Below are 24954 nucleotides of genomic sequence, written 5' to 3'. Positions count from 1 at the left end.
TTGCCTAAAAAGGCACTATGGGGTGGCAAGAGCCTTTGCCAATATCCGGAAGCCTAGGGGTGACAGGTGCAAGCCGCCCTCATGGCAGCGTGGCTTGTCCAGCATGTCATCCCAGGCAGACAGACATTGATCCCCTTTGAATGACACCAGAATTTAAGCCAATTATTAAAGCTGATCATCTTATCACTGTATTGTGGCATCATTCTAGGTGAAGGTAGGATACTGCTCAAGGTCAGGGTCATACCTGCCTGGGCTACATAATCAGAGAGCTCCTCAATGTCTCTTTTCATGTAGTCCAAGGAGGTACGCCTCAGGTCGTTGACACCAGCGTGGACAATGACTGAGTCGTACTTGTACCTGCTGTTGAGAGACCTGAGTGCTTGCGTTATGTGGTGGATTCTAGTGCCCGACAGGCAGCTTACTGTGACCTTCTCCTTACTCAGTCTGGTGAGCGGACGCCAGTGTGTCTGACTATGGAGTCACCTATGACAAGTATGTTTGGTGTTGTATTTGGCCTTAAGGGCAGTGACTGCTTTGCACACTGATTTTGTTGTTTGTGTTGTTTGTGTGGTGTATTGAGTTTGCAGTTGCTTGGGTGTCTGCTTTGGAGGCCTCTGCTGTTTAGGTAAATTTTTACTCAGAGCCTCCGAGTATGTCTTAGTTTGTTTATGTGTTTGATTCAGTGGTGTGGTTGAGTTATGTGAGACTGGTATTGTGGTGTGTGTAGTTGCCTTCTCCTCCTGCCTGGTCTTGCCAGTCCTGAGTTGAGAGAGCTCAGCCTCCAGTCTGGCTAAATAGCTGCATCTCTCACAAGTGTTAGTGTTACGTGGGAGGATGGCTTATGGCTCACCTTTTGGAGAACCCTCCTGTTCCCATCTGCTGATGAGCCCCATCTGGACCTTCACTTCCTGTGCCTGATTGTATGATTCCGCAAGGCCACTGATGACTGTTGCTGTTCCATTCCAGAGTGGTCCAGATTATCAAATGTTCACAGAAACTTAATTTTGTATGTTTTACTAATATTAAGTGATTGTTTGGGCATCATTCATAGGTCTTTACCCTTTTACAGCTCCTGTACCCCATATCTTAGTGTACCTGTCCCAAATCTTTGACAGTGGACTTTGTAATCCTCTATTAAATTGATTTGTCTGATATATCAAATGTGTGTTGGGGTTTACATTCGTTATTGATTTTTCTTAAAGGTATGTAAAGTCATTTTTTTTTTTTCAAACATCTTTATTAAATTTACACATATGACGAAGACAATCTACATTTATGTAAATGATAAACTTACAAAATGATATCACTTTAGTTAAAAACAGTTTACATCACAGACACCATTGAAACAACTGTAGTTGTAAACATTATACATCGTTTATAAACCATCCAGTCATTGTCAGTTAAGCATTATATAGCTCATTCAAATCCTGCCTTTTAAACCTTGTTCCTGCTCTGCATATATTGTTCCCACAATTCCCATTTTTTTCCTATGTAGTTTGCTCCTTTCCTTTTCTAAAGATCCCAATCCCGTTGTTTCATCTCTGTTACTATAGTCACTACTTCTAGTAAAGTTGGTCTAGACTTTGATTTTCATTTTCTAGTAATTGCTTTTTTTGGCAGCCACTGAAATTAGACTCAGCAAGGCTTTACTATGTCTAGGCAATTCTGAGTCTGTAGCATAGCTCAAAAAAGTCGTCTTCCCAGTCAGCCCAATTTGCTCACCCAGCATCTCCAACAGAGCGGTCTGCATGGAATCTCAAAAGTCTGCCAGCTCATCATACTTCCAAAAAACGTTCCCAGTATCTCTTTCTTGCCTGTCACACCTCCAACATTTGCTATCCACCTGAGGAAAAATTCTTTGACTTCTACTTGGGGTATAAAAATAATACGTATGTAAACACTTCCAGGCAAATATCCTAAATCTTCTAGAGTTTGTTGCATATTTGTGAAATGTACATATATCCCCTCATTGTCTCTTTGTCACGTCAACCAGCAGATTTTCAGGCCTTATGTCATCTGGGTTAATGTAATTTTTATAAGGGCAGAGGCATCCATACATCCTCTTATGTTTAAGATAGCTACTGAACCAGCTTCGGTCAGTCTCTACATTTACCAGTCTTCTTTCCCATCTACTGCAGCTGAAGGGAATACTTTTTGCATAGTATGAATGTAGAGAGACCATTCAGATGCTGTATAAATAAAACTAAATGTGTTTAGAAAAGATCTTTAGTTGTTTGATATCCTTTCCTTAAAAGAAAATTAGTTTTAATGTATCCAAATTGACCCTAGCTATTAGCTGACTAATGGTATTGAAATGTATTTATTTATTTTTTTTGAAAAGTCCAGCCTTTGTATTTAGAACCTGGTGCACAAACCTAGTGGGCCTTTCTTCTGTAGTGTAATCCAATACTGGATGATATTTGTGATGCAGCTACTTGCACTTCTGTGAATTACCTTCACTGGAAGCTATATGCTGGGTGTGGTAGCAAAGTATAGATTTCCCTTTAAGGTCAAAGTAATCTGAAGTCAGCGAGACCACTCGGAAAGATTAGCTTGAGACTCTGTCCTGCTGTTAACAAGTATGGTCCTCCTCATACCAAATGATGAAATTTGTGTATATACTAGAAAAGTAGATCTGGATGAGCACGTCATCCTTGTTAATGTACCTGCCATCTTTTCCCTCCTCTTGTTGACGTGGTCTAGATATTGTTTATTTTTGTCTACTTTGCATGGCATACTAGAGAACTGGTATCGAAGGGCCCAGGTAGTGCATCTTGGGTAGATGAGGGGGACCTACTAGCCTGAGAAAGTTTTAGATGCTGAGTTGTCCCAGTGTAACAAGGGTGGACCTCTTCATCCCAATTTATCCTGATGGTATGGGTTTGCTGATGGGGTGCTTGGTGGGGAAATCTGTGATCTAGTATTCCTTTTCCCTTGAGGTTTCCCAGTCCATTTGATTTTTGATTACATAAGGTACTCCTCATTCATATCGGGGAAAGGAGCTTATCTACATTGTTAATAGAATTTTTGTGCCTTGAGGGTGTTATGACCTTCAGACAGGCTGCACAGATCCCCTTGGCCTATAACATTTACGTGACAGGCCATAACAACTTGAACTTTTCACTAGCATATTAGAATAATCATTATATCAATGGATATTCTTGCCGTAAAACAATGTATTTTTATACACTAGGCTTTCCTGTGTGTCGCCTTTTTTTTCTGGAAGTGGAGGAATGGATTATGACATATTGACGTTTACTGTGTACATGGGGTACTTGCTGAAGTGATTTTTGGTCTGTGTATGTGTCTGAACTGTAACTGCATTGTAAAATTAGTGGATTTTTATGAATTCATTCATTCAAGAACTTCACCATATTGTCCTCCTAAGCTCCCTGCTTTAAACCAAATAAATGGAGGGTTTCCTTCTGTTGGTTATCCACTTTTTCTTGTAATCTTTAGGTATGAGCCAAGAAGATGTGTGCATGTATTTCTGTTTCTTGAAGTCATGTGTCAGTGTTTGAAACTGCTGTATCAGGCTGTCTCCTGCTTGTTTTAATATCCATGATTGCTGAATTTAAGTTTGTCAAGCTGGAGTGATGTCATATACTTAAAAGTCAGAAATGCTTTGGTCAGGGATGCAACAGAGTCAAAGGTTAACATGATGTTTAGGCCTCCTCTTGCCTGAGTATTGAAGGCATCTTCTCTGGGCATAGTAGGAGATGGGCTTGACCGCCCCAAAGAGGTGACTGTAAGAGGCAAAGTAATCACTTGTTGCCCTGTTTTATACTTGCTAGTCAACTTAGAATGCATCAGAAGTTGACTTTAATTTCAGAATTAATTGAAAATTAGCATCAATATGGCAAGTCCATGGTTGACAGAAATTATTTTGTAAATAAATAGGTTGAGAAAGTGAAAATGGAGCAATGAATTAAGGGATTTAGGAAAAATAGGGAGGTGTTTGTTGTGGTGCATGTCTGTATTACTGATGTCTTAAGAGTAGATGCAGAAGGTGGCAGCAGGCATGGCCAGAGAAGTGGCAGAGAGATGCCGACAGAGGTGGTTGGAGGTAGCCTTCTCAAAACTGTCACCTGTGCTAGTAGCCAGCAGAAATAGGAAGTAGAAGATTGGAGAGAATAATGAAGGACTGTGACAAAGGATAAGGAAGAAAGGTTTAAAGTAGGTAGGAGGATCTGAGAAACATGGCAGAGATACCAAATTTGTGCAAGGGACACTGGTGCTTAGTGTCATTTTTATTTATTACATTTGTTTATCGAGATAGTCCGACTGGGCTAGCAACCCATTTTCCGAGGAGGCTTGGGAGAGAAGCCCCAAGAAAAAGAAATGACAAATATATAAAATACAAAAACAGGAAATAGCAACATACAGAATAAACAGAATATATACAATAAAAGGAATTAACATTATTAACAGAATTAACAAAAATAACCAGGCATTTAAACTAAGAAGGAAGAGGGAGGGTTATAGAAACAGAAGAAGAGGTGGCAAGTAGGTGTTTGGTATTTAGGTAGTAGACAGAGAAGGTAAAAAGAGATGCAGAACATAGCAGAGCAACAAACACGGGTAGCTGTGATCAAGGCTGGGTAGTCTTACTCTGCAGTGCAATTCATTTATGAAAGATCAGAACATGGTCAGGTGAAAACTGGTTTGGCAGTCACAACCATTCAAAACACTTATATAACATTAACACTAATAGTGCTTATTAAACTTTCAATTTCTTTTTCCCTACAGGGGTCAAGCTACTTACACTCCTCTCCCTACCTGCAGTCAAGGGTATGTCCATTTCATTGTCCTACAACAGTGGGGAAGGAAGAAGCTCACCAAAACAATGCACAGCTGTCTCCAGGAGTCACTGCTTGTATCTGGCATGATTGAGCAAGTGATTTCTGATGAACTAATTATGAAAACATGGGTCAGCCAAGGCTTTGCTAAGAAGTTAATGAAGCTGGAAACATTAAAGGATGGGATGATGGACATTGCTGGTTTCCCAGAAACATGGGCCAGTGATGGGGTGGAGGAGTGGGAGATTGTGGTGCCAGGGTATAGGTTGTTCAGGCATACTAGAGAAGGGACAGTTGAGGGTAGAGGTGTAGAATTATGTATAAAAGAAAGCATCAGATGTGAAGTCACAGAAGAGGAAGAATGGCAAACCCAAAAACTGGATTAGGGTGCAGCCAATGATAGAAGCTGGAATAAGTACCATGTCAGTTGAGGCTGATGAAGGTAGGGAGATCTGGTTGATACAATGTGTTATCTCTCTGACACAACAAGAGTGGAGGATGACAGATTGATAGAGTGGTAGAAGGGGGTTGTACTTCTGGTGGACGTGCATCAACCAGGAGCAGATTGAGAGATCTCAATTTCTAGGGTAGAGAGGAAGCAGGTGTTTAATGGGATTTTGAATGATGAGGGGCTCAGCTAAATGGTGGAAGACTGTATCAGAAAGGATTTAAATCTAGGTATGGTCAATAAAGAGGATACCATGGATGTCCAGGTTAAGGGACCATAAGTCAACAATGATCATGCCTCTGTATGGTTCATTGAAGGGGTATGGGTAAGAATCAGAAAACCAAAAGGCAGTGGTTTGAGATTTTAGAAAAATGGCTTATGTTGTGCACGGCTTAAGGTTGAGTAAGGAGACCGGGAGCAAACGGAGTATACAAACTGTGGGAATGAGTCCATTATGGGGTACTCAGGGCTGTGGACCAGGGTGTGAAGAAGAGGTAAAAAAAAAGCCTGACAGAGAAGGCTGCCAATGTGGCTCATAAGAATGTAAGCTATTGGTTTGGGCAAAAGATGAGAACTACACAAGGTGAACAGGAGGACATGATGATGTGGAGGAGACACAATACAAAGAGGCTAGCAAAACCGCAACAAAGATAACATTAAGCAAATGCTAACATTGAAAGGTGGTTAGTGGAGGGGATCAAGGAAAGAAGCAAGGGCTTCTTTCTGGTATTGAAAAAGTAACCGAAGGACCAGATTGGCCAGACTGAGCAAAAATAGGAGGGAGATCACAGAAGACTGAGAAAAAGCAGAGATACTGAATTAATGTTTGGTACATTTGAACATTGGCCCTTTCTTTGTCGTGGTTTTATCTGGCGTTGGACTTTGTGGTGTGCAAATAATACGTTGATTCAGTCTCCTGAAAGAAAGAAAGCAAACTTGAGGGCTACCTTGCTGGAAGGGAGGCATGGCAGAATGAGTGGAAACAGTGGATAGATCCCAGGGATGGGGAGGAGGAGAGATTTGTAGGAACTAGCTTTTTTCAGCAAGATAAAACACAAGGAGTACATAGGCCACTTCAGAGTCCTCAGAAATTTGGGAGGTATATTGGCATCTAGTGCAAAATTACCAGAAAGCAGTGACTGTGGTACATTTGTTCACTGGTAGGGTGTAGGGGCAGAAAAAAAATCCTGAGTACTACATGCTTGTTAGCTGATAGGAAGACAGAGGAAAGTCATGGTGAAGATTTGTAGTATTTACAGAGGATGTCTCTCTCCAGAAGAGCAAATATCATGGGTCATGCACATAGCAGCTGTCTGTCAAAGTTGATTCAGTTTTATAACTAGGTTACAGCTGAACTTATCAGGGAAGTATTATTTGACAGTCTACCTGGACTTCAGCAAGGCCTTTGCATCAATCCCGCACACACACACACACACGCACACACACACACACACACACACACACACACACGCACACTGATAGCTGAACTCCCACATTTTCCATTTTCCTTAAGACTAAGGACCTTTGATAGCTGCATTGTTGAATGGTAGGACACAAAGGATAGGTAGTGAGAGGGATACTGTCAGGTATAGGGAAAGTGACTAGAGGGGGACTGGGACTATTACTCTACTCTGCAGTGTATTGACTCTGTCTAACTTATGTAAGGGAAGCAGTGGAAAAGATCAGCCTTTTATTTTGTTGATACATGGAAGGAAGACTGTAGAAAAGGATTTGGAAAGGCTGAATAATTGGAATGAAAGGTGGAATTCCAGGATCAGTGCAAACAAATATAAAGTATATCCACTGTACCACAGAAACCCTGATATGTGTCAGCTAGAGAAGTGGAGTTAGCAAAATGCAGGAAGAGTATGTTGATCACACCTGGAGTGGACTCTCAGGAGCAGAGTGAGTGTAGTGGCAATACTATATGGAGTGCTGAGAGAGGTGTCTTCAAGGAGCTACATTCCAGATGAAAAGTAATGCTTCCACTCTACAGGGCCTTGGTCAGACAACAGTTTGCATAATATATACAGAATGCAATATAAGGAAAAGACATCAGGATGCTAGAAGGAATTTTGTGGAAAACTATCATAACAAAAAAGTCTATGGGATGGAAGGGAAGGAATATGTCCAGAGACTGGATGAGCTAGAACTGTTCTCCCTTGATCTTATGCACCATGTGACAACCCACCAGTGGACCAGTAACAAAGGAGCCTTAATTCTCACCACTGGAAACAGTGGGAAATGTACACTGGGAGGATGACAAGTAAACACCCAGTATTTCCAGATGCAGCGTTCTGGATCAAGTGTAATTTCTCTTAAGAACACACAGAGATCAGTCAGTCCGGGGCTGGTTTCTCCCTCTTTCTCCAGAGCCCCAATATGGCTCCCCACTGGCATAGCTATAAAACTGAGATCTCAGCTGAATGGCCAAGCCAAGACCTCCAGCATCCTTTCTATCCAACCAGTGCTTCATGTCCTTGCCCAAGTAGCTGACACACACACACTCTTTTTTTGAGGTTTGATTTATACACACACACACACAAACGCGCACACACACACACACACACACACACACACACACACACACACACACACACACACACACTGGCACAGGTTTACTTGCTATGCCCCCTTTTGCCCAGGCTATAAGGTAGTTATCACTGCCATCAGCCAACTCCTTATCAGCTACTTTAAGGCCCTTAGTAAAGGGTTTCCAATCTTAATGTGTAATGTTAATATTAATACAAATGGTAGTTTGATCAAGAGCAAGGCTATTAAGAGTGGCTCACAGTGTTACCAAATAAATATGCAAGTACTCTCATTCTGGCTGATTTTAGTAGATATATTTAAGTTTTGAAAGGTTTAAATATATTTAATAATACATAATAACAGAACAAGAAAATACTTGGTATATATACACTGAAGGAACAATCAAACAAATGCTCTACTCTACTGGCGGATTGTGTTGTGTGTCCAGTTGGACTAGCCCGGTCAACAAATGTAAAATAAATAAATAAATAAATATATTCACAGTGACAGAGTTCAAAACCACAGGAAATATTTAAAACAACATTGAAGGACAGTCTTAAATAAATAAAGAAAAATATCTACACTATACACTATGCCTCACTATATTCCTGACTGAATCTAAGGAATTATTAAACCCTAGTTAACGTAAGAGCAGGGCAAATGTGTGGTGAATGGATCTTCTAGATGTCAGGTCAAAGAGAAAATACAGAATGCTGTGTCTCTCTGAGACCTCTCAAATTTAATATTCCTGCTATGATAGCTTGCAGAATGACATTATTTATTGTCATCTGACTATCCCAAGTAAACCTCTCACTGCTTGAAGCTAGCAGTATTTAGCATCTACCTGTGAAAATACATAGACCTTAGATCTTTGGCAGATGCTGGAAGTCCTAAAACAAATGTATCTCTTCACATTTCAAGACTAGTAATTGTTACCTTAGAGACAATACAGAAAACTTAGTTTTAGACATTGTGTCTCCTTGCTGCATTGAAACTGAAAGATATCTTCTTTTATTTCATAGCCATAAAGTAATTTAATTTCAGCTAGTTTTCTGAAGTTAACCTCCTGTATTCCAGTTTCCACTGTTAAAATATATACATTTTAAACAGTTACAATAGTCCATGTACATTTCTGTTCTCTTCCAGCAGGGCACACTGTGGATACATCTTTAAGCTCAGCACTTTACAAAATACCTTTTAACACACATCTGTGCAGACCAGTTTGATATACACATGACATACAGTTCTAATACATTTGTAACAGAAGCCTCTTATCTAGATCATATTGATATTCACAAATGGCAAATAATTACAAAATTTCAGATAGCTTGGCAGTATCTCCCTTTGTCACACTCCAGTATCCTGTTTCCATGTCTCTTATGATCTCATTTCAAGGAGATGTGAAGGTGTCATTCTGAAGTGGAGGGATAGAGAGGGAGTGATGGGAGCACAGGCAGCAGCTTGTAGGGCCTAACTACTACCTGACTCTTTGAAAATAATTTTTCTCAGAGAGGGTTGTTAGAATGGAGTACGAGAATAGGCAATGGGAGAGAATCCACAAAGGTATTAAAGAGATCACGGAATAGGTGGAAAAGGGGTAAAGAGGAAGAAAATTATTAAGGCTCTTAAAAGGCAGACTAGATAGGCTTATTATCTCATTCTGCCATTAAGCAAATGTAATGCAATACAGCATAAAATGGAGGTAGTGAGTAGAAAAATGATAGAACATGGGACAGAAGCATTACAGCTGCTTATTCACATCTTTGCAGTGTTGCCATAAATATTTTGTTACTGCTATCTAAGTTATGAAGACTGTAGTTAACAAATTATCAGTTTGTTAAAAGTAAACTTATGTTCTTTGGCAGGACAGGTTAAGGGTACTGTATTCCTGTATAATGTAATTTGTACCATTACTTACTATCTTTCTCTTCAGTCTGATGCTAGCCCAAAATTAGTAAATTTGCACTTGTGAACATTTTTTGTTTTTATATCTGCTGACACCACCATCAAAATTTTCTAAAACACTTGTCCAGAATGAGGGTCATGATGGTAGCAAGCTGAATAGGAAAGGCCAGTCTTTAACTCCAGCAACAATATCTTGTGCTTCAGAAGCTGGTACTAGGCTATCGGCCCTAGGGCCTATACAAGCCTAGCCATAACAATTCCCTGGCTGTTTCTTTCCACAATATTTACTTCCCATTCATGTGGAATCCACATGCTCTGCAAGCTTGACTCAAGCATGTCCTTGATCCACCTTTAGAGTCTCCTCCTGATGACAACCCAACTGGTACACTGTTTGTGGGATACACACAGACTGTATCCTCCTGACATCCCCAGTCCATCTCAACTGACATCTCTAAACACGAAAGTGCAGTGGCTGTGCTCTCGGATCTTCCCTGATTGGTGAACTCCTTACTCTCATAGACAGGATTTACTTTCCGTTGCTTGATATGAGATTGGTTAAATGACATTTGCACAAGCTTTACTGCTCAATTATGTACTCTTTGTTGCACTCCCCATTTAAAATGGATGCACTCCCCATTTAAAATGGATGTATTGGTGCTTGATATGTATTATTTATCTACTCTTCCAGCTTTTAGTTCTCTAGAGGAATAGTGTGGCATATTTCTTTCTTTCTTTTTTTTTTTAATGAATTCTAATGATGCGTTGCTTTTTCCAAACTGCAGTGACCTCTAAACAGTGTATGTGCGTGTGGGGGTGGGGTGGGGGGCTTGCATCCCTGCAAAAAATTGTTTTCAATTTTTTTTTCTATATGATGTAGATACTCTTATACTGACAAGCTCATTTTATGTCTGTTTGAAGTGTATGTATACATGAGCTGTCACAAATTAGCTATTTGAGCCAGATAATAGTGACTGTGGACTTGCACTGGACCCCACAGAGAATGAACCTAATCACCCTGCAAAGGAACTGTAACCTTCTTTATGCTGCCTGTATCACTGATCTTGTACTTTTGATCACTACCATGCACTCCTGAACATAAATAATGAAGAGGGTATGCGGTAGCCATTAAACTAACGGCTTTTTGGCTTAGATTGCTTCACCCCCACATTCTGGAACTGTGCTTGCAGTATTGTTACTGTTGTTGCACATATCTGCACATATACTTGGTCAGCCTGCTTATCACCTCTACCTCATTCATAAACAAAACTTCAAGATATTCAAAGTCCTCCACCTGTGGTAGCTGTTTCTATAGCGCATACAAAGGGCAATCCAGTCAAGAAGAATGGCTATTTTAACAGGTTTTGTTTGTTCGTTCATTCGTTCATTCATTCATTCATTCTTAATTCACTCACTGCCTTTGACCTGTCCTCAAAAGTCCCACTCTTTGCATTGCACCCTTACAAAAACACCCATACATCCTGAAGGAACATTTTCAGAACAGCTTATTCGGAAAGTTGGTAAATATGTTTATAATCTTACTGTATGTCTGAATTCTTTAATGTTTGAACGTGCTTGTATCTTTTTTGTACTACTTTTTACCTTCATGTGTACAGAGCACTAAGCTTTCCCTTGTCAGCCTTGAGTTCATTCATTCAATTACCAGTGGGAATCCACACAATATTGAAGAGAAATGGTTGGAAGAGCCATTAAATAAGCAAGACCCCTGGCATTCTACCCATGAGGGCATTTCTAATTGAGGCTGTGACCCCTCCAATTGTTGCTGGCATGAACATTCCCATCACTGCAGTGCATACCTCCCCATGCATGTGCATGCTTCTACCTACAGGCTAATGAGGGCTATTGTCATTGGGATTGCCAGTGTCTCCTTCGCAGTCCTGGGCATTTTGTAATATTCTGGTTACATGATGGCAATTGGCTGACTAGAAGCCACCACACACACACACACACACACACACACACACACACACACACACACACACACACACACACACACACCCTTCTCTTTCTCGTTCCTCAAGCATTCAAAACACTAATCAAAATTTGCTTGCAATTACAGCTTCTATCCTGTACACCAGAGAGCCTGACAACATGCTTGCATTTTTTTTCTTTTTTTACACAGCAAAGGAAACTTATAGTGCCACCTGTTCTGCTATGGCTGATGACATGAGTGTCTAAAACTGTCAGACCATGGTGTCATTCAGGCAGATGGTAACACTCATTGGAACAATAGTTCCCTATTCCTAAATAAATAAAAATTTGCTGCAGATGAACATCCTCACTCTGTCCACATGGGTGTTTACCTAGTACTCTCATTTCCACTCGCATCCCAAAGGCATGCAGATAGATAAATTAGCAATCTATCAAACTGCTTATAGCTGTGTGTGTGTGTGTGTGTGTGTGTGTGTGTGTGTGTGTGTGATAGCATGTAAGGTTTCAAAGTGCAGAGTTAAGCCATGTGTATGCTTGGGCGAGGCTTGAGCTTTGTTTAACTCTTGTAAAAGATACATTTTCAAGTGCTTAAGTAAAATTGCTGCATATCACAATTTGTGAAATTGGCTACGACTTTCAATTTTCCATTTTGCTCTCTCTAGTTAACAACTTGATATATTTGCCCTTTCAGAGTCTCTAGTAAGAGCATGTTTTTCAGTTGGTCATGATTTCCAACATTTAGGAGAGAGCTGCTATTCTGATAAATACGGTATATATATATTTTTTTTGACAAACACAGCATGCTGGGAAATTTCACCTCAGACTCTCTCTGAAAGTAGGAAACTTGTATTTTATTTTTTGTATGTGTGTGTTTAAGCAGTTGGCACTGGGACATGGAGGAACTTTGATGCCTTGAAAAAATACAGATATATTTAGAACACTGTATCTTATTATTTTTAGACATTTTCATGTTGGTGCCAAATTCTGGAAGCAGAGAGACCAGCTAGTGAAGATGACACCAGGAGAGAATCCTCACCTGCTCCTGGGCAGAATTCGGTTCTTACTGGAGTGTATTGAATGTTTTAGGGAAACCAAGACCCTCCCTGAAGCTCTCAGCTATGTGCCAAAGGATGTCTACTACAAGCTGTGCAAAGATTCTTCATCTTCCACTGTCTCAGCAGGAAAAAATCTTATTCCGGTCTGGGAATCCCCATCCCAGTCCAAACAGAGCAAGAAACTCTTTAAGTTTAATATTGAGGCCAAGAAGGGTACCTGCATTCGTGCCACAGGGGAAGAATACTGGAACAGCTATGGGTTATGGGTTCGAATGAACAAAGTAAGACTTTTTTTGTCTAGTTTTCTGCTTTCCTATTTTCTCTTCTGAGCAGAGTATAACTAAGATGTGATGAGACATGGAGGGCAGCAGCCTCTTAACACTTTACTAAGGCATTTAGTTGTAGTAACTTGTGCTGTGTCTGTTACACATATTTAACTGTAACACCTCAAGCCCTTTTTGTAGTTGACATTTAATATTTACTGCAGTGAATTTTTTTGTCTGCCTTTATTGCATTTTTTTTTTTCATTTCATGTAATGTTTTGTGCATTAAAATTTGCTTACAGAATAGAGTCTGTACTTTTGTAAAACTTCAGTAACTATCTGTCTTGTCATATCAGTGCAGTACAGTAAACCAAATGTAAGAATTTGTGATTGCAGTGCAAACTCCAAGAGACAGGCTAGAGTTGTATAGTCCATATGGCTGGAGTCTGTTTTGAATAGGGGAGGAGAAATGAAAGATTAGAAGTGCGGGGATAACATTTGAAATTTGTTGTTTGATTATTTAAATTTGCTAACAAGGATACAAAATAAATCCAACACAGATAATTTTCAGTGAACTGTTTCCAGAGAAACCGGGCAAGAAGGTGAAAGGGAGTATGTAACTGATATGGAAGTAATGCAAGAAAAACTTTTGTAGAAAACAAGGTCAGCAGAGAGAGATAGTAAGGTAGTAAGCAAATAGCAGATGTGTTTTTTTGGGGGGGAGGGTGGAGTCAAAGGGCAGCATGGGTTAAAATAGACAGGAGAGGAGCAATTTCAGATTTTTTTCTTTCAGATATTTATGCCACAGTTTAGACATGTTGCAGTCAGTGGTTTCATATTGCCAGTGACCCAAACCTTTGCTGTGTGAATTTGCATTGGTGTCCACTTTTTTTTTGCACTGCAGAGCTCCAGTACCCTGCGTTGCAAAAAATGTTTTCCCTAACCTTTTCTAGAATACAGGAAAGGCTGATAGTTGAATAATTTTCATTACCCTCTCTGGACCTTCCTTTGTGAAAGGTGACCACTTTTATCACATTTCTGAGCTTCCGGTTGTGACCCAATTCATGTGGAGAGACCATATGTTTTCTAGTGATCCATCAAATCCGCACATCTGCAAAGTGTCTCTGTGCACCCAGGGAAGGGGTAGCTCATTTGTACCATAGATTTCACAACCGTTCTTTCCATATATTTTTTTTTTTTCACCTCCTTCCTTGTTACCTTTACATCTACCCAGACTTTCCTATACTTGCTCATAATCCATTCTTGTGCTGATACCTTACCTGAATTTTCTTTTATGAATACCTAGATAGAATTTCTCTTTGTGTTACTGCCTTTCCTTGTCATCTCTCTGACTGGTACCACTGATACCTCTCTGTTCCCAGTACTCTTGAATACTAGAGCTGTGCTACCTCTCATGCTTTCAGATTGCAGGGATATGCTTTTCCTTATGCTTTGACTGCTGAATCCTGCCTTTCCAGGTGTTGAGTATTCAATGTTTTCATACACTTCAGTGACTGTGTGTGTCTGTGTGTGTGTCTGGTGCTTCATAAATCACTGCTGCAGTCCCCTTAAATATCCTTGCATTTCACTGTTGCAGTATTCTTAAAATGAGGGATCCCTGCCAAGCCTTTAGGTTCTTATTGATGAGCTGCACGTCACACGTATGTTCCCTGTGCAAGGCATAGGGCATAAAGGTGACGTCCAGACGTGTCATCCTCTGAACTTCTTTGCTGCCAGCCCATTTGCCATCTTTGATCATCTTGTCTGATTGCCCAAGTCATTACTGGTTACTTAGCCATTTAATAAGTGCACCATTGTTTTTTTTTAACTTATTCTTCTTTGTTCTGAGCATTTTTGTTGTTGTGGTGTTTCATGTCATCCAGAAAGGGTAAATGCCAGTGTGGGAGACAGATTCCCTATAAAGACCGTCATGAGCAGTGCTTGTTTTTGGGAGCGTTTCATGACACTACATCCTGTACTATTTGTCAGGCTTTTGTTCTGAAGACCTTACGTAGTCATCTTTCCTCTCTTGCCATTTACCTTGAAAACCAGCATGTAAAGCGTGTAGCAAAAGATGCTATGGGGGGTACTTCCCAGCCTGAGGGTCAGCCGTCTTTGGAAAAGAGGGCCACCGGACATCCTTCTTGAGGCTGGTGAAGCCCTGAAAAATTGTCCGGTTTCCGGGATGGATTCTCCTGCCGCAACTGGTTTGGAATCTGGCATGGATCTGGCTTCTTGCACATCCTTAGAGGCCTTGCAGACGTCCGCTTCAGTGCTCGGGGGGAACTGTGGCTGATTATCATCAAATGGCCTAGGGAGTTCCTCAGATCCTGGTTATCTAGGAAGTCCCGACTAAAATTGAGTGTAGGCCAGTGTCTGAGCCTTCTACTTTTCATAAGGCAGATGTCCCTTTTAAAAAAAAGAAGCAGAAGATGAAACTTATTTCTTCTGCTCCCAAGGACCCTCAAAGTGAATGGCAGAATTTTATACAGGGCTTGTTCAGTGCTCTTATGGCCTTGAAGCCTCCTCAGGGGGGTCTTTGTCCCAGCTCCTCCTTGGGCTCCCCCCCTTAGAAGGTCTAGGGATCAGGATTCCCCTGAAGAAGAAGAGGGTGCTGATGAGGAATTCCTGGCCTGTTTTACCCGGATTCCTTCCCCTTTGGATACTGAGGAAGAGGAGTCTGCTAGTCCTGAATCTTCTTTTGAGGAGATTTCCTTTGGGGATGCCATTGCCAGGAAGATGGAATTCTTTAAATGGGATTGGGATGCCATTGCCAGGAAGATGGAATTCTTTAAATGGGAATGTTCCCAATTTTCTGAAGTGCAGAGGAGATATTATGAGCTCCTTCAAATGGAATTTCCTAGACTCTCTGCTGTTCCTCCTATTTTGGCTGCTTTATTAGATGCCTTTTTTTTCTGCATCTCAGGACCCAGACTCTCAGCCCCCTGCTCCCTGAAAAAAAATAGATATGTTTTATAAAGTGCCTGATTACTGTAAATTCCTTTATAAGTGTCCATCTGCTGACCATTCGGTGGTTTATTTTGACATTCGACAAGCCTTCTAAATTACTGTCTTCTACTAAACTTCTTCCTTCTGATAAAGACAGCAGGACTATAGAAAGGCTAGGTAAAAAGGTTTGTACTTCAGCCACCCTAACCTTTCGGGCTGTTATCAGACTCGTAGGACCAGATATGTTTTGGCTGTCCTTTCTCAGGATTGCCAGGTTATTTCTGACCTTTTTAATTCTGAGGGAAAGACTTCTGCCTGGTCTCTGTTAGGGGCTTCTTCCCAGGTAGCTCACCAGTCCATTAAATGTAGTTATGATGCAGCAGATGCTTCTTCTAGCGCTGCTGCTTCTGGCTCAGTGTTGAGGAGATATCCTTGGCAATGGCTTCAAGCTCTGCCTGATGATATTAAGGTTGTTGATGGATGCTCCTCTGGACAACAAATGTTTAGTGATGTTGCAGCTGATTTGTTCATTTCATTGCAGGAGAAGGGTAAAGAGTTACAGGACCTGAAACATACTTTTTGTGCCAAAGTTCCAGAGAAATTATCCTAATAAACTGGCCTTTGTTGGAAGACAGTCTCATCCACCTCCTAAAGGCAAGAAGGGTAGTAGGAGAGTTCCCTCAGCTAAGTCTACACAGACCCTTCCTGCTCAGAAACTTTCCTTTCCTGTTAACCAGGTGCTGTCTGACTACCTGATTCTTCCTAGCTATATTCCTGTCTCACATCAGCTTTCTCTGTCTCTTCTGGTTAAGCATAACCCAGGATTCCTGGGTTCTTTCCATCATTCGCCAGGGGTATTTCATGGTTTGGAAATCTCTTCCAACCCCCTTCATGGGCATTCCTCAGCCACCTCAAGACCAGTGGAGCTATTTTCCAGAGGTGCTTCCGGGTCTTTTGATTCGGGGAACTATTCAAAAGGTTCCAGCTGCTCAAAGGGGGAAGGGGTTTTATTCCAGAATTTTTTGGTCTCCAGGAAGGAGGGTAGTTGGAGACTCATTCTGGATCTTTCTCACCTGAATACATTTCGGAAGGTTCCTTCCTTTTTGAATGTTATCCCTTCAGACTTTGTTCCCTCTTCTGCTTCCTCAGGCTTTTATGGTTTCTTTGGATCTCATGGATGCTTGCCTCCATATCTATATCCATATTCATCCCCTTTTCTGGAAGTTTTTATGTTTTGCTGTTGCTTCCTGACATTTTCAGTTCTCTGCTTTGCCCTTTGGCCTCTCTGCTGCCCAAAGAGTGTTCAAATGCCTAGCTCCTGTGTTTGTTTTTTGTAGGCAAAAAGGCATTCAGGTCTTTCCTTATTTAAATGACCTGCTTATTCAAGCCTCCTCTCTAGAGATTCTTTCTGTAGCACCTTCAGTGGGTCATCATTTTGTTGCAAAGCCTGGGGTTCACTGTACATTTTCAAAAGTCCTTCCTGCCCTCATTGCCGATCATGTTTTTCTGGGATGCAGGATCCAGACTGTTCCTATGCTAGCAGCCCTGCCTCCTGTCAAGGCTTTGACTCTGATTTCCTTTTTTCAGTCCCATCTTCATCTGGCATTGATTTCAGCAAGGGAATTTCTAAGGGCTCTGGGCTTCGTGGCATCTACCATCCCTATGCTTTCCTTCGCCAGATTGCACATGAGAAAGCTTCAGTGGTATTTAAAGTTAATTTGATTTCAGCATGCTCATCCTGTAGAGTTTCCAATGCCTCTTCTTTCATGTCTCGAGTTGAATTTCAGTGGTGGATTCACCAAGTGACTTTGAATTCAGGCCTTCCCTTTCAACCTCCCCATCCCTCTCAGGAGCTGTTCACAGACTCCTCAGACAGAGGCTGGGGAGCTTCCTCTGGAAACCTGAACATGCAAGGTTTTTGGTCTCCTCAGCAGCTGGAAAAGCACATCAGTATCAAGGAGATGAGAGCTCTTCTGTTGGTCCTCACTGCTTTTCATCCTCTGTTTTCTCCAGGGCCTCTAAAGATCTTTATAGACAACATCACAGTGATGTGGCATGTCAACAAACAAGGGGGAACGAGGTTCTAGCTGCTTTGCAGATTGGCACTCCAGGGTTGGGAGTTGGCGATTCAGTACCAAGCCGTACTTCGGGCAGTGTACATTCCTTCAAGTCAAAATTTTGTGGCAGGCTCCCTGAGCAGGTCCAGAACAGCCTCGTGAGTGGATGCTTCACATGGATGCTTTTCAGGACATTATCCACCAGTGGGGTATTCCTCAAGTGGAAATCTTTGCCTCTCCTCTGAACATGCAGCTTCCTCTGTTTTGTGCCAGGACTCCATGACCTCTGGCCTTGAAGGTGGATGCCCTATCTTTTTCACGGAAGGGGTTGCACCCTTATGCCTTCCCTCCCCTTCTTGTCATTCTAAAAGTCCTGTGCAAGATAAAACAAGATTCTCTCAAAATCTGACTCCCTTTTGGCCCAGTCAGCATTGGTTCCCTCATCTTCTGCACTTAGCCAAGGACAATTATCACAAGTTACCTTGTAGGGTGGATCTTCTCTCACAAGACAAGGGATCTCTCATCCATTCCCACCTGTCCACTCCTCAACTGACACTGTGGGTGATTAGGATTTTGATTCCCTAGAGTCACCTTTTTTCTGAGGACATGCTTCGGGTTCTGCAGGAGCCCAGGAAACCCACTACTAGGTAATACTACTTGTCCAGTTGGAAGAGGTTTTCTGTTTGATGTCATAAACTGCACCCACTTACTATGGATGTTCCTTTGGTTCTTTCTTATTTTGTATGAATTGTTCAATACTGGGTTGGCATATTCTTCTATTAAAGCCCACCTGTCAGCTATTTCTGCTAGTCTGCCCTTAACTCCTCCTTTGGTCTTTAGGTTCGAGGCCAAACCATTTCTTAAAGGTGTCCCTCATATTAGACTTCCCAGGAAGCCTGTTCCTCCTCCTAGGGATCTTATTTTTTTTTGTTGGAGAAATTGTAGATACTTCTCTTCACTGTTGCAGTATTTGCTCGCTCCCTCCCTCATTCCCCTGGTCTTATGTCCCTCTGGTGTCCTAGGGCTGAGCTCCTCTTGGGCTCTCAATTCTGAGGATGATGCATCCAGACATCACCTTTATGCCCTACACCATGAACTGGGCACATGTGTGACATATGGTGTATCAGTAACAACCTAAAGGCTTTGTTATCCTAGCTGGACATCAGGATACCTTTGTCAGGGGATCCTCCTCTTAAGAATGCTGCAACAGTGAAGAGAAGGGTATCTTCTGTTATGGCAAGAGTTTACACAACTGTACTTTACATGGGTTATACCCAGCCAAGAATATAATGGCTGATCAGTCTTCCACAGTCTTTGCTCCCCTGTGTGTGTGTGTGCGCACGCACACACACGCACACACACACACACACACACACACACACACAAACAATGTGCGTGTCCAGCCTGCTGTGACTCTAGCTCCAAATGGAGAAAATATCAGCCTGATTACCAAAATCATTTAGTACTTTCTCGCTACCCAGGAGAGCTCTCCTCCTGGGTTTCTTCGGATCAGTTGTTGGCTCTTTCTTTCAGTTCCTTGGTAGACAAGTCCCCATTGGAAAGTTCCTGCCACACTTACTTGTTTTGTTTAAAAATTGTACTGAGTCTAAGAATGTGTGCTATTTTTACTGTGTTTTTTAGACCATCACATGACAGTAGTCCAGCAGTCTGTTTTTATATTTCTGCAGGTATTTCTTAAATTTTGTATGGTAAATGTGTACTGTTGGTACATTTTACTTTTTTGTGGTACTGCTGTATAAAGACATGCAGGTAGGTGCATGCGTGAATGGGTGTGCCTTCTTTGAAGGTTTGGCGTCGGGCTGGCAACTTGGCACCGTAAAAATCCATTGCCAGCTATTAGCGGACCAGAGTTCCGTTGTGGCGACCCCTAACCGGGAAAAGCCAAAAGACTTAAAACTGCTTACCTACATTGTGTCCCAGTCAGTGCCTCAGCTGCTGGTAGGTGTCTCTGTAATGGCCACAAGTTGTTCCTCAGACCACTCTCTGGTTTCTCCAGAACCAGTTGGTGTAGTCCCTTCTGCCACCGTGGACTGGGGGTTAGCTACATCCTCAGCAGCTGTTCATGTATCCTTATTGGACATGGGAGAGCCCATTTCTTTGGTTATGGGAGTTTCACTGGGAGGTTCTGGCTGAGTAAGAAATCTGTTTCTTTGGTACAAGTGCCATCCTTGAGTCAGTTTCCTTCTAGGGAAGTCCACAAGAAAAGAAACAACAGCTTAAACATATTATATTGGGCAACAGTTTTCCTGTTGATAAAGAGAAGTTAATTACTTTGGCTAGGAGTTTATTGCAGGCTTTGAATGCTTCCTCTGTTTTCATCCGATGCCCGAGATTCTCGTTCTACAGAAAGTGACTCCTCATTTTCTTTCTCTGAGACTGTCCAGAATGAATAACTTTTTTTTCAATATGAAGAGCTGGATGATTTCTCATCCTTAAGGAGCTATCATGACATGCTTTATTTTATTTATTACATTTGTTAACAGGGAAAGTCCGACTGGGCTATGAGCCCGTTTTCAGCAGAGGCCCGGGGAGAAAAGCTCTAAAAAAAAATTTCAGTATATTCTATGAATATAAACGACAGTAATTTTAGTTTACAGTCGTTATAAGAAATTAAATACACAATTTTGTTACAAAACGTAAGTACAGGCTAGGCAAAAATGTGGTATATACAAATGTCATATTACACACAAATAGCATTGTTAGACCAGAAATTTGAGATTCCACCAAGTTACTATTTTTCATATAGTGACATAACAGTGGTGCAAACACCATTTTGAAAGGAGGGTTAATAAGGGAAAAAAACTTGGATAGTAGGAATCAGGGAGAAGTTGTAGTAAGATGTAAAACTTTTTTATAGGGTAGAAAGGAGTGGGATGAGGATAAGTGGGTTTAGCCTGGAGTAAGACAGGAGCAGAGCTAATGATTAGCTAGATAGTTAAGTAGTAGTTATTTGAACTCTTGATGGTATGGATTTTTAGTAATTGTAAGAGGGAGAGTATTCCAGAGTTTGGTAATTTTATTGGAATAAAGACAGTCCCCATGATAGTTGTGGGATTGGGTGACATTCAGCATAAGTTTATCGGAGAATCTGAGGGTCATAGGGTTGAGATTGGGTTGGATGAGACTGGAGAGGGCAGGATAGTTAGTGGGTTGGTGTATTAACCTGTGGACCATCGAAAGTTGGTTGGGGAGTTTTAGCCATTTTAGTTCAGAGAGCACAGTACATTGGTGAGTCGTGTGTGGGGCATGTTACAAGTGGATATCCTATTCCTCCAGTTATGCTAGCCTTGGGGGAAGCTTTAGCCTGCAATAAACCCTAATAGTCTATCCTCAGTTGTTACGAAGGCAGACAGACTGCAAGTTCATTAGTCTACCAAATACTTGTTCTGCCATCTCAGGTTTGACCCAGCAGCTGTTTCTGTTTCTTCTCCAGCTGCTTACAAGTTTTTGGTCAAATCTAATCTGTCTCCTTCTCAAAAGAATTGTAAAGCCTTTGATATGTGTGGAAAGCTATATATTTTTTTCTACAATAGCCTTCAGAATTTTGAACTTCCAAGTGTGTGTGTTTAACTACATACTGGTTTGTGTTGACAGCTTGGGGAACTTTTCTGCCACTTTACCTTCAGAAGGTAGGGCCTTTCTGAATCCTGTTATGTCTACCCTTTTTCAAGCTTCTAAGCATTCTTTAAAGTGTGTTTATAATTGTGCAGACTCTTGTGTTAAAGCATGCAGCTTCTGCTATTGTCATAAGGCATTTTGCCTTATGTAGTTAGAAGTTTATGAAGATGTCAAATCTGAGAATTTTAAATTCTCCTTTGAATAAGAAAGTTGCATTTGGCCCTTCTGCCACACAAGTACTCAAGCAGTTTGATGAAAGTAGCGAACTGATTCAGGGGTTACTAATATTTTCCAGCCCGCTTTTTTTAAAACTACAAAAAAACTCTGGGTGTTTTTTCGAAAGAGCAAAACAAACTATCCCAACAGGTTTCTGTCAAGCACAGGTCTAAGAAAAAGTGGCAGAAAGGTTCAAATAAAAAGGAAGGATCCTTTCAGAAAAAGGCACAGTCTTCCACTTCAGAATACCCCCCCTGATTATATCAAGCAAATGGGTTTTTCAGAGCATTCAGGAGGGTTACAGATGACAGTAGAAAAAAACTTCCTCCTTTTCAGGGTATTCCTTTCATCCACCAAACGACAGACATGTTTCCTCTGGTTTTAAGGCCAGGTGCTTGCCCTGGGAGTTGTAGAGTCTACACCCCTAGAACGCATGGGAAAGTATTTTTATTCAAAAATGTTTGTTGCCAAAGATGCTTCTTGGAGACTAGTTCTTGGCTTTTTCTTTCTCAGCTTGTTTGTAAAAGTGCCGAAGTTTAAAATGTTAACTTTACAAAGTCTGTTAGCTCTCATTCCTCATCTGAGTTTTTTGGTAACTTTAGACTTGAAAGATGTTTATCATCATTGCCACATAGTTTGGAGGTTTCTTCGGTTTTTCTGTGTCTGGGTCAGGTATCTCCATGTCCGTTAACTGTATTACTTTTTTTAGGTTATTTGCATCTCCAAGAGTTTTCACAAAGAAGGCAGGACTTAAATGAGCTATGTAAAGTTTGACTGAACATGATTATGTAGATTATAAGTGATGTGTAATGTTTGTAACTGGGAAATGTATCAATATGGTTTGTGATGTAAAAAGGTTGCAACTAGGATTGTGTCTGTGTGATTAATTTTCATTTATATAAATGTATGTTTGTCATAAGTGATGGTTTAATAAAAATGTTTGTTTAAAAAAAAATGGATCAGGAATTAAATAATTTATGTAATGTTGCTTAGGCTATATGATATATAGCAATATATGTGAAGCATAGTGTTTGTTAATGTTAGTTTAATACAATTTGATTACTTTTGTGTAAATGTAAATTTGTCTACGTCGCAAGCGATAATTCAGTAAAAGTGTTTAGAAAAAATTTCTAGCTCAGCAGTCACATATTTCCTTATTAAACAACTTGATTGTAGTCACATATTTCCTTATTAAACAACTTGATTGTCTTTATTATCTTTGCAGTCTCTCTTCCATCATCGGTCAAGTGTCCCTTAATTGGGTTACAGATCTTCTCAACCCAGGTGTCAGATCAATTGTGAAAAAATCCTCCATGATTCCTTCTTACAGGATATTTTTGATATTTTTTCCATAGGATATCTTCTAGATTTTTCCCAGCAAAATGGATTCCTAACTTAGGAGAAAGTGGGCTTGTATCTGGAAATTTCTCCAGTCAGTCTCTGACTTAAGCCAGAGGGTATCTCAGGATTCTAGGGTTCCTGCCATCTGTGATTCTGATAATTCCTTTTACCATTTTGCTTGAGAAAAATCAAGTGGATCTTGGATTATTTGGATCCAACATTCCCACCCACTGGATTTTTAGATCCCAGTATTAGGATTTGTGAATAGAGAAGTTCTTTGGGGAGATCAGATTTCTCTAAGTCAAGGTCTCCCATGCTGTCTCCCTACTACTGCTCAGTCTGTAACAGATGCATTGTATTTTGCATGGTGAGCTGTATGGATGGGGTAAAAGTGCAGAATCTTTGGAACAAACCATGCAAGCCAAAGTGCATAAATGTGAAAGAGATTTGCTTGATCCATGCTATAAAATCTCTTATCTGTAGTCCCCATTACCCTTGCAGATGATTATAGGCAATACCACAGTGATGTGGCACTTAAGCAGAAGGCACCAAGTCTTGTCCTCTGTATAGGCTGGCTGCGGGAGCTTGGGAGATTGCAATTTAGCATGGCTTTGCTGTCCAAGCTTCCTGCATTCTCTCAGAGCAAAATGTTGTGACAGGCAAGCTGAGCAGGACCAGGACATACCCTCGTGAATGGAAGGTAAACCTGGGAGTTGATTTGATCCAGTTTTGAGGAGCATCTCTAATAAATCTGTTCACTTCCTTTCAAAACAGACAGCTGAACAATTCTGCTCCAAGAGTCCTTGCAGGCAGGCCTGGAAAACATCAGATGTGTTTCAGTTCCTGTGGATCGAAATGTTCCTGTGTGTGCATTTCCACTTATATCTATGGTCGTTCTGAAGATTCAGAAGGGTTCTCCAGAGATTATTGTGAGAACTCCTTTTGGCCCAGACAACACTGGCTCTCCTATATTATGGAATTGGCCAAGGACAATTACCCCAAGCTTTCTCACATATTCGATCTGCCGCATAAGACTGGTAGTTTGCATCTACTCACACAAGACAGGGAGAGTTTGATACACACTAGTCTTAAACAACTTCTCCATTGCTTTTTTTAAAAGCTGTCTCGCTATGTTAAACTCCTTTAACATAGCGAGACACTTTGTAAAAAGCAATGGAGATCTTGCTTTCTCAGTTGCTTTTGCCCACAGCTCTGATGTACTGCGTAAGCATACGCATGCGCAGTACATCAGAACTTCCACAGAATACCAGACAGCTGCGGAAGGGCAGCAGGGAGTCATTATACAATGCCATTATTTAAGAAAAGTAATTATTTTTTTTTTTCTTAAATAATGTCATTGTATAATAGCAATAACCCACTTCTGGGTGTGGGTAATGCTGGATTTACCCACGGTTGTCTTTGTTTGGCCACTCAGGCTTCCCCCTCGTGACCAAACCACACCAATCGTGGGTAAAACCAGCATTACCCACACCCAGGCGTGGGTTATTGCTATAATAGGTATTTTCTAGGTTGTTGATCCGTGAGGATCTTCAGAGGTGCAGCCACGTATTCCCAAAAAGTTTATTTATCCTAGTATTTTAAGTATAATTAACCCAGAGCCCTTTGTATTATAAGTATGAGTAACCTCATCGACCTAGCAAAAAATCTGGGCAGAGCCTAAAGTATTGAATGTACAAGGTATAAAAATATGGACATATTTTAAGTATTACTCTTACAAACTTAGAATGTTGACAGAATAACAGGGTTTGTGTTAACATGCAATTTCTGATGGATATGAAG

The 24954-nt window shown here is 41.0% G+C and overlaps 1 protein-coding gene across 1 annotated transcript in view; it reads left to right on the top strand.

Moving 5' to 3' along the window:
- The window catches only part of HECTD3 (HECT domain E3 ubiquitin protein ligase 3), a 1089315-nt gene that overhangs the window by 77265 nt on the left and 987096 nt on the right, over positions 1–24954 (top strand). Inside the window, exon 2 of the mRNA XM_044085764.1 lies at positions 12595–12970. Coding sequence (XP_043941699.1) covers positions 12647–12970 — 324 coding nt within the window. The 5' untranslated portion in view covers positions 12595–12646. The remainder of the gene's footprint in view (positions 1–12594; positions 12971–24954) is intronic.

The sequence above is a fragment of the Protopterus annectens genome, chromosome 10.part0 (genome assembly GCF_019279795.1).
Source record: "Protopterus annectens isolate FY-2018-M chromosome 10.part0, PAN1.0, whole genome shotgun sequence".
NCBI classification, from domain to species: domain Eukaryota; kingdom Metazoa; phylum Chordata; order Ceratodontiformes; family Protopteridae; genus Protopterus; species Protopterus annectens.
Note: the sequence above shows the minus strand (reverse complement) of the source record. Positions and strands in the feature narration are given on the sequence as shown.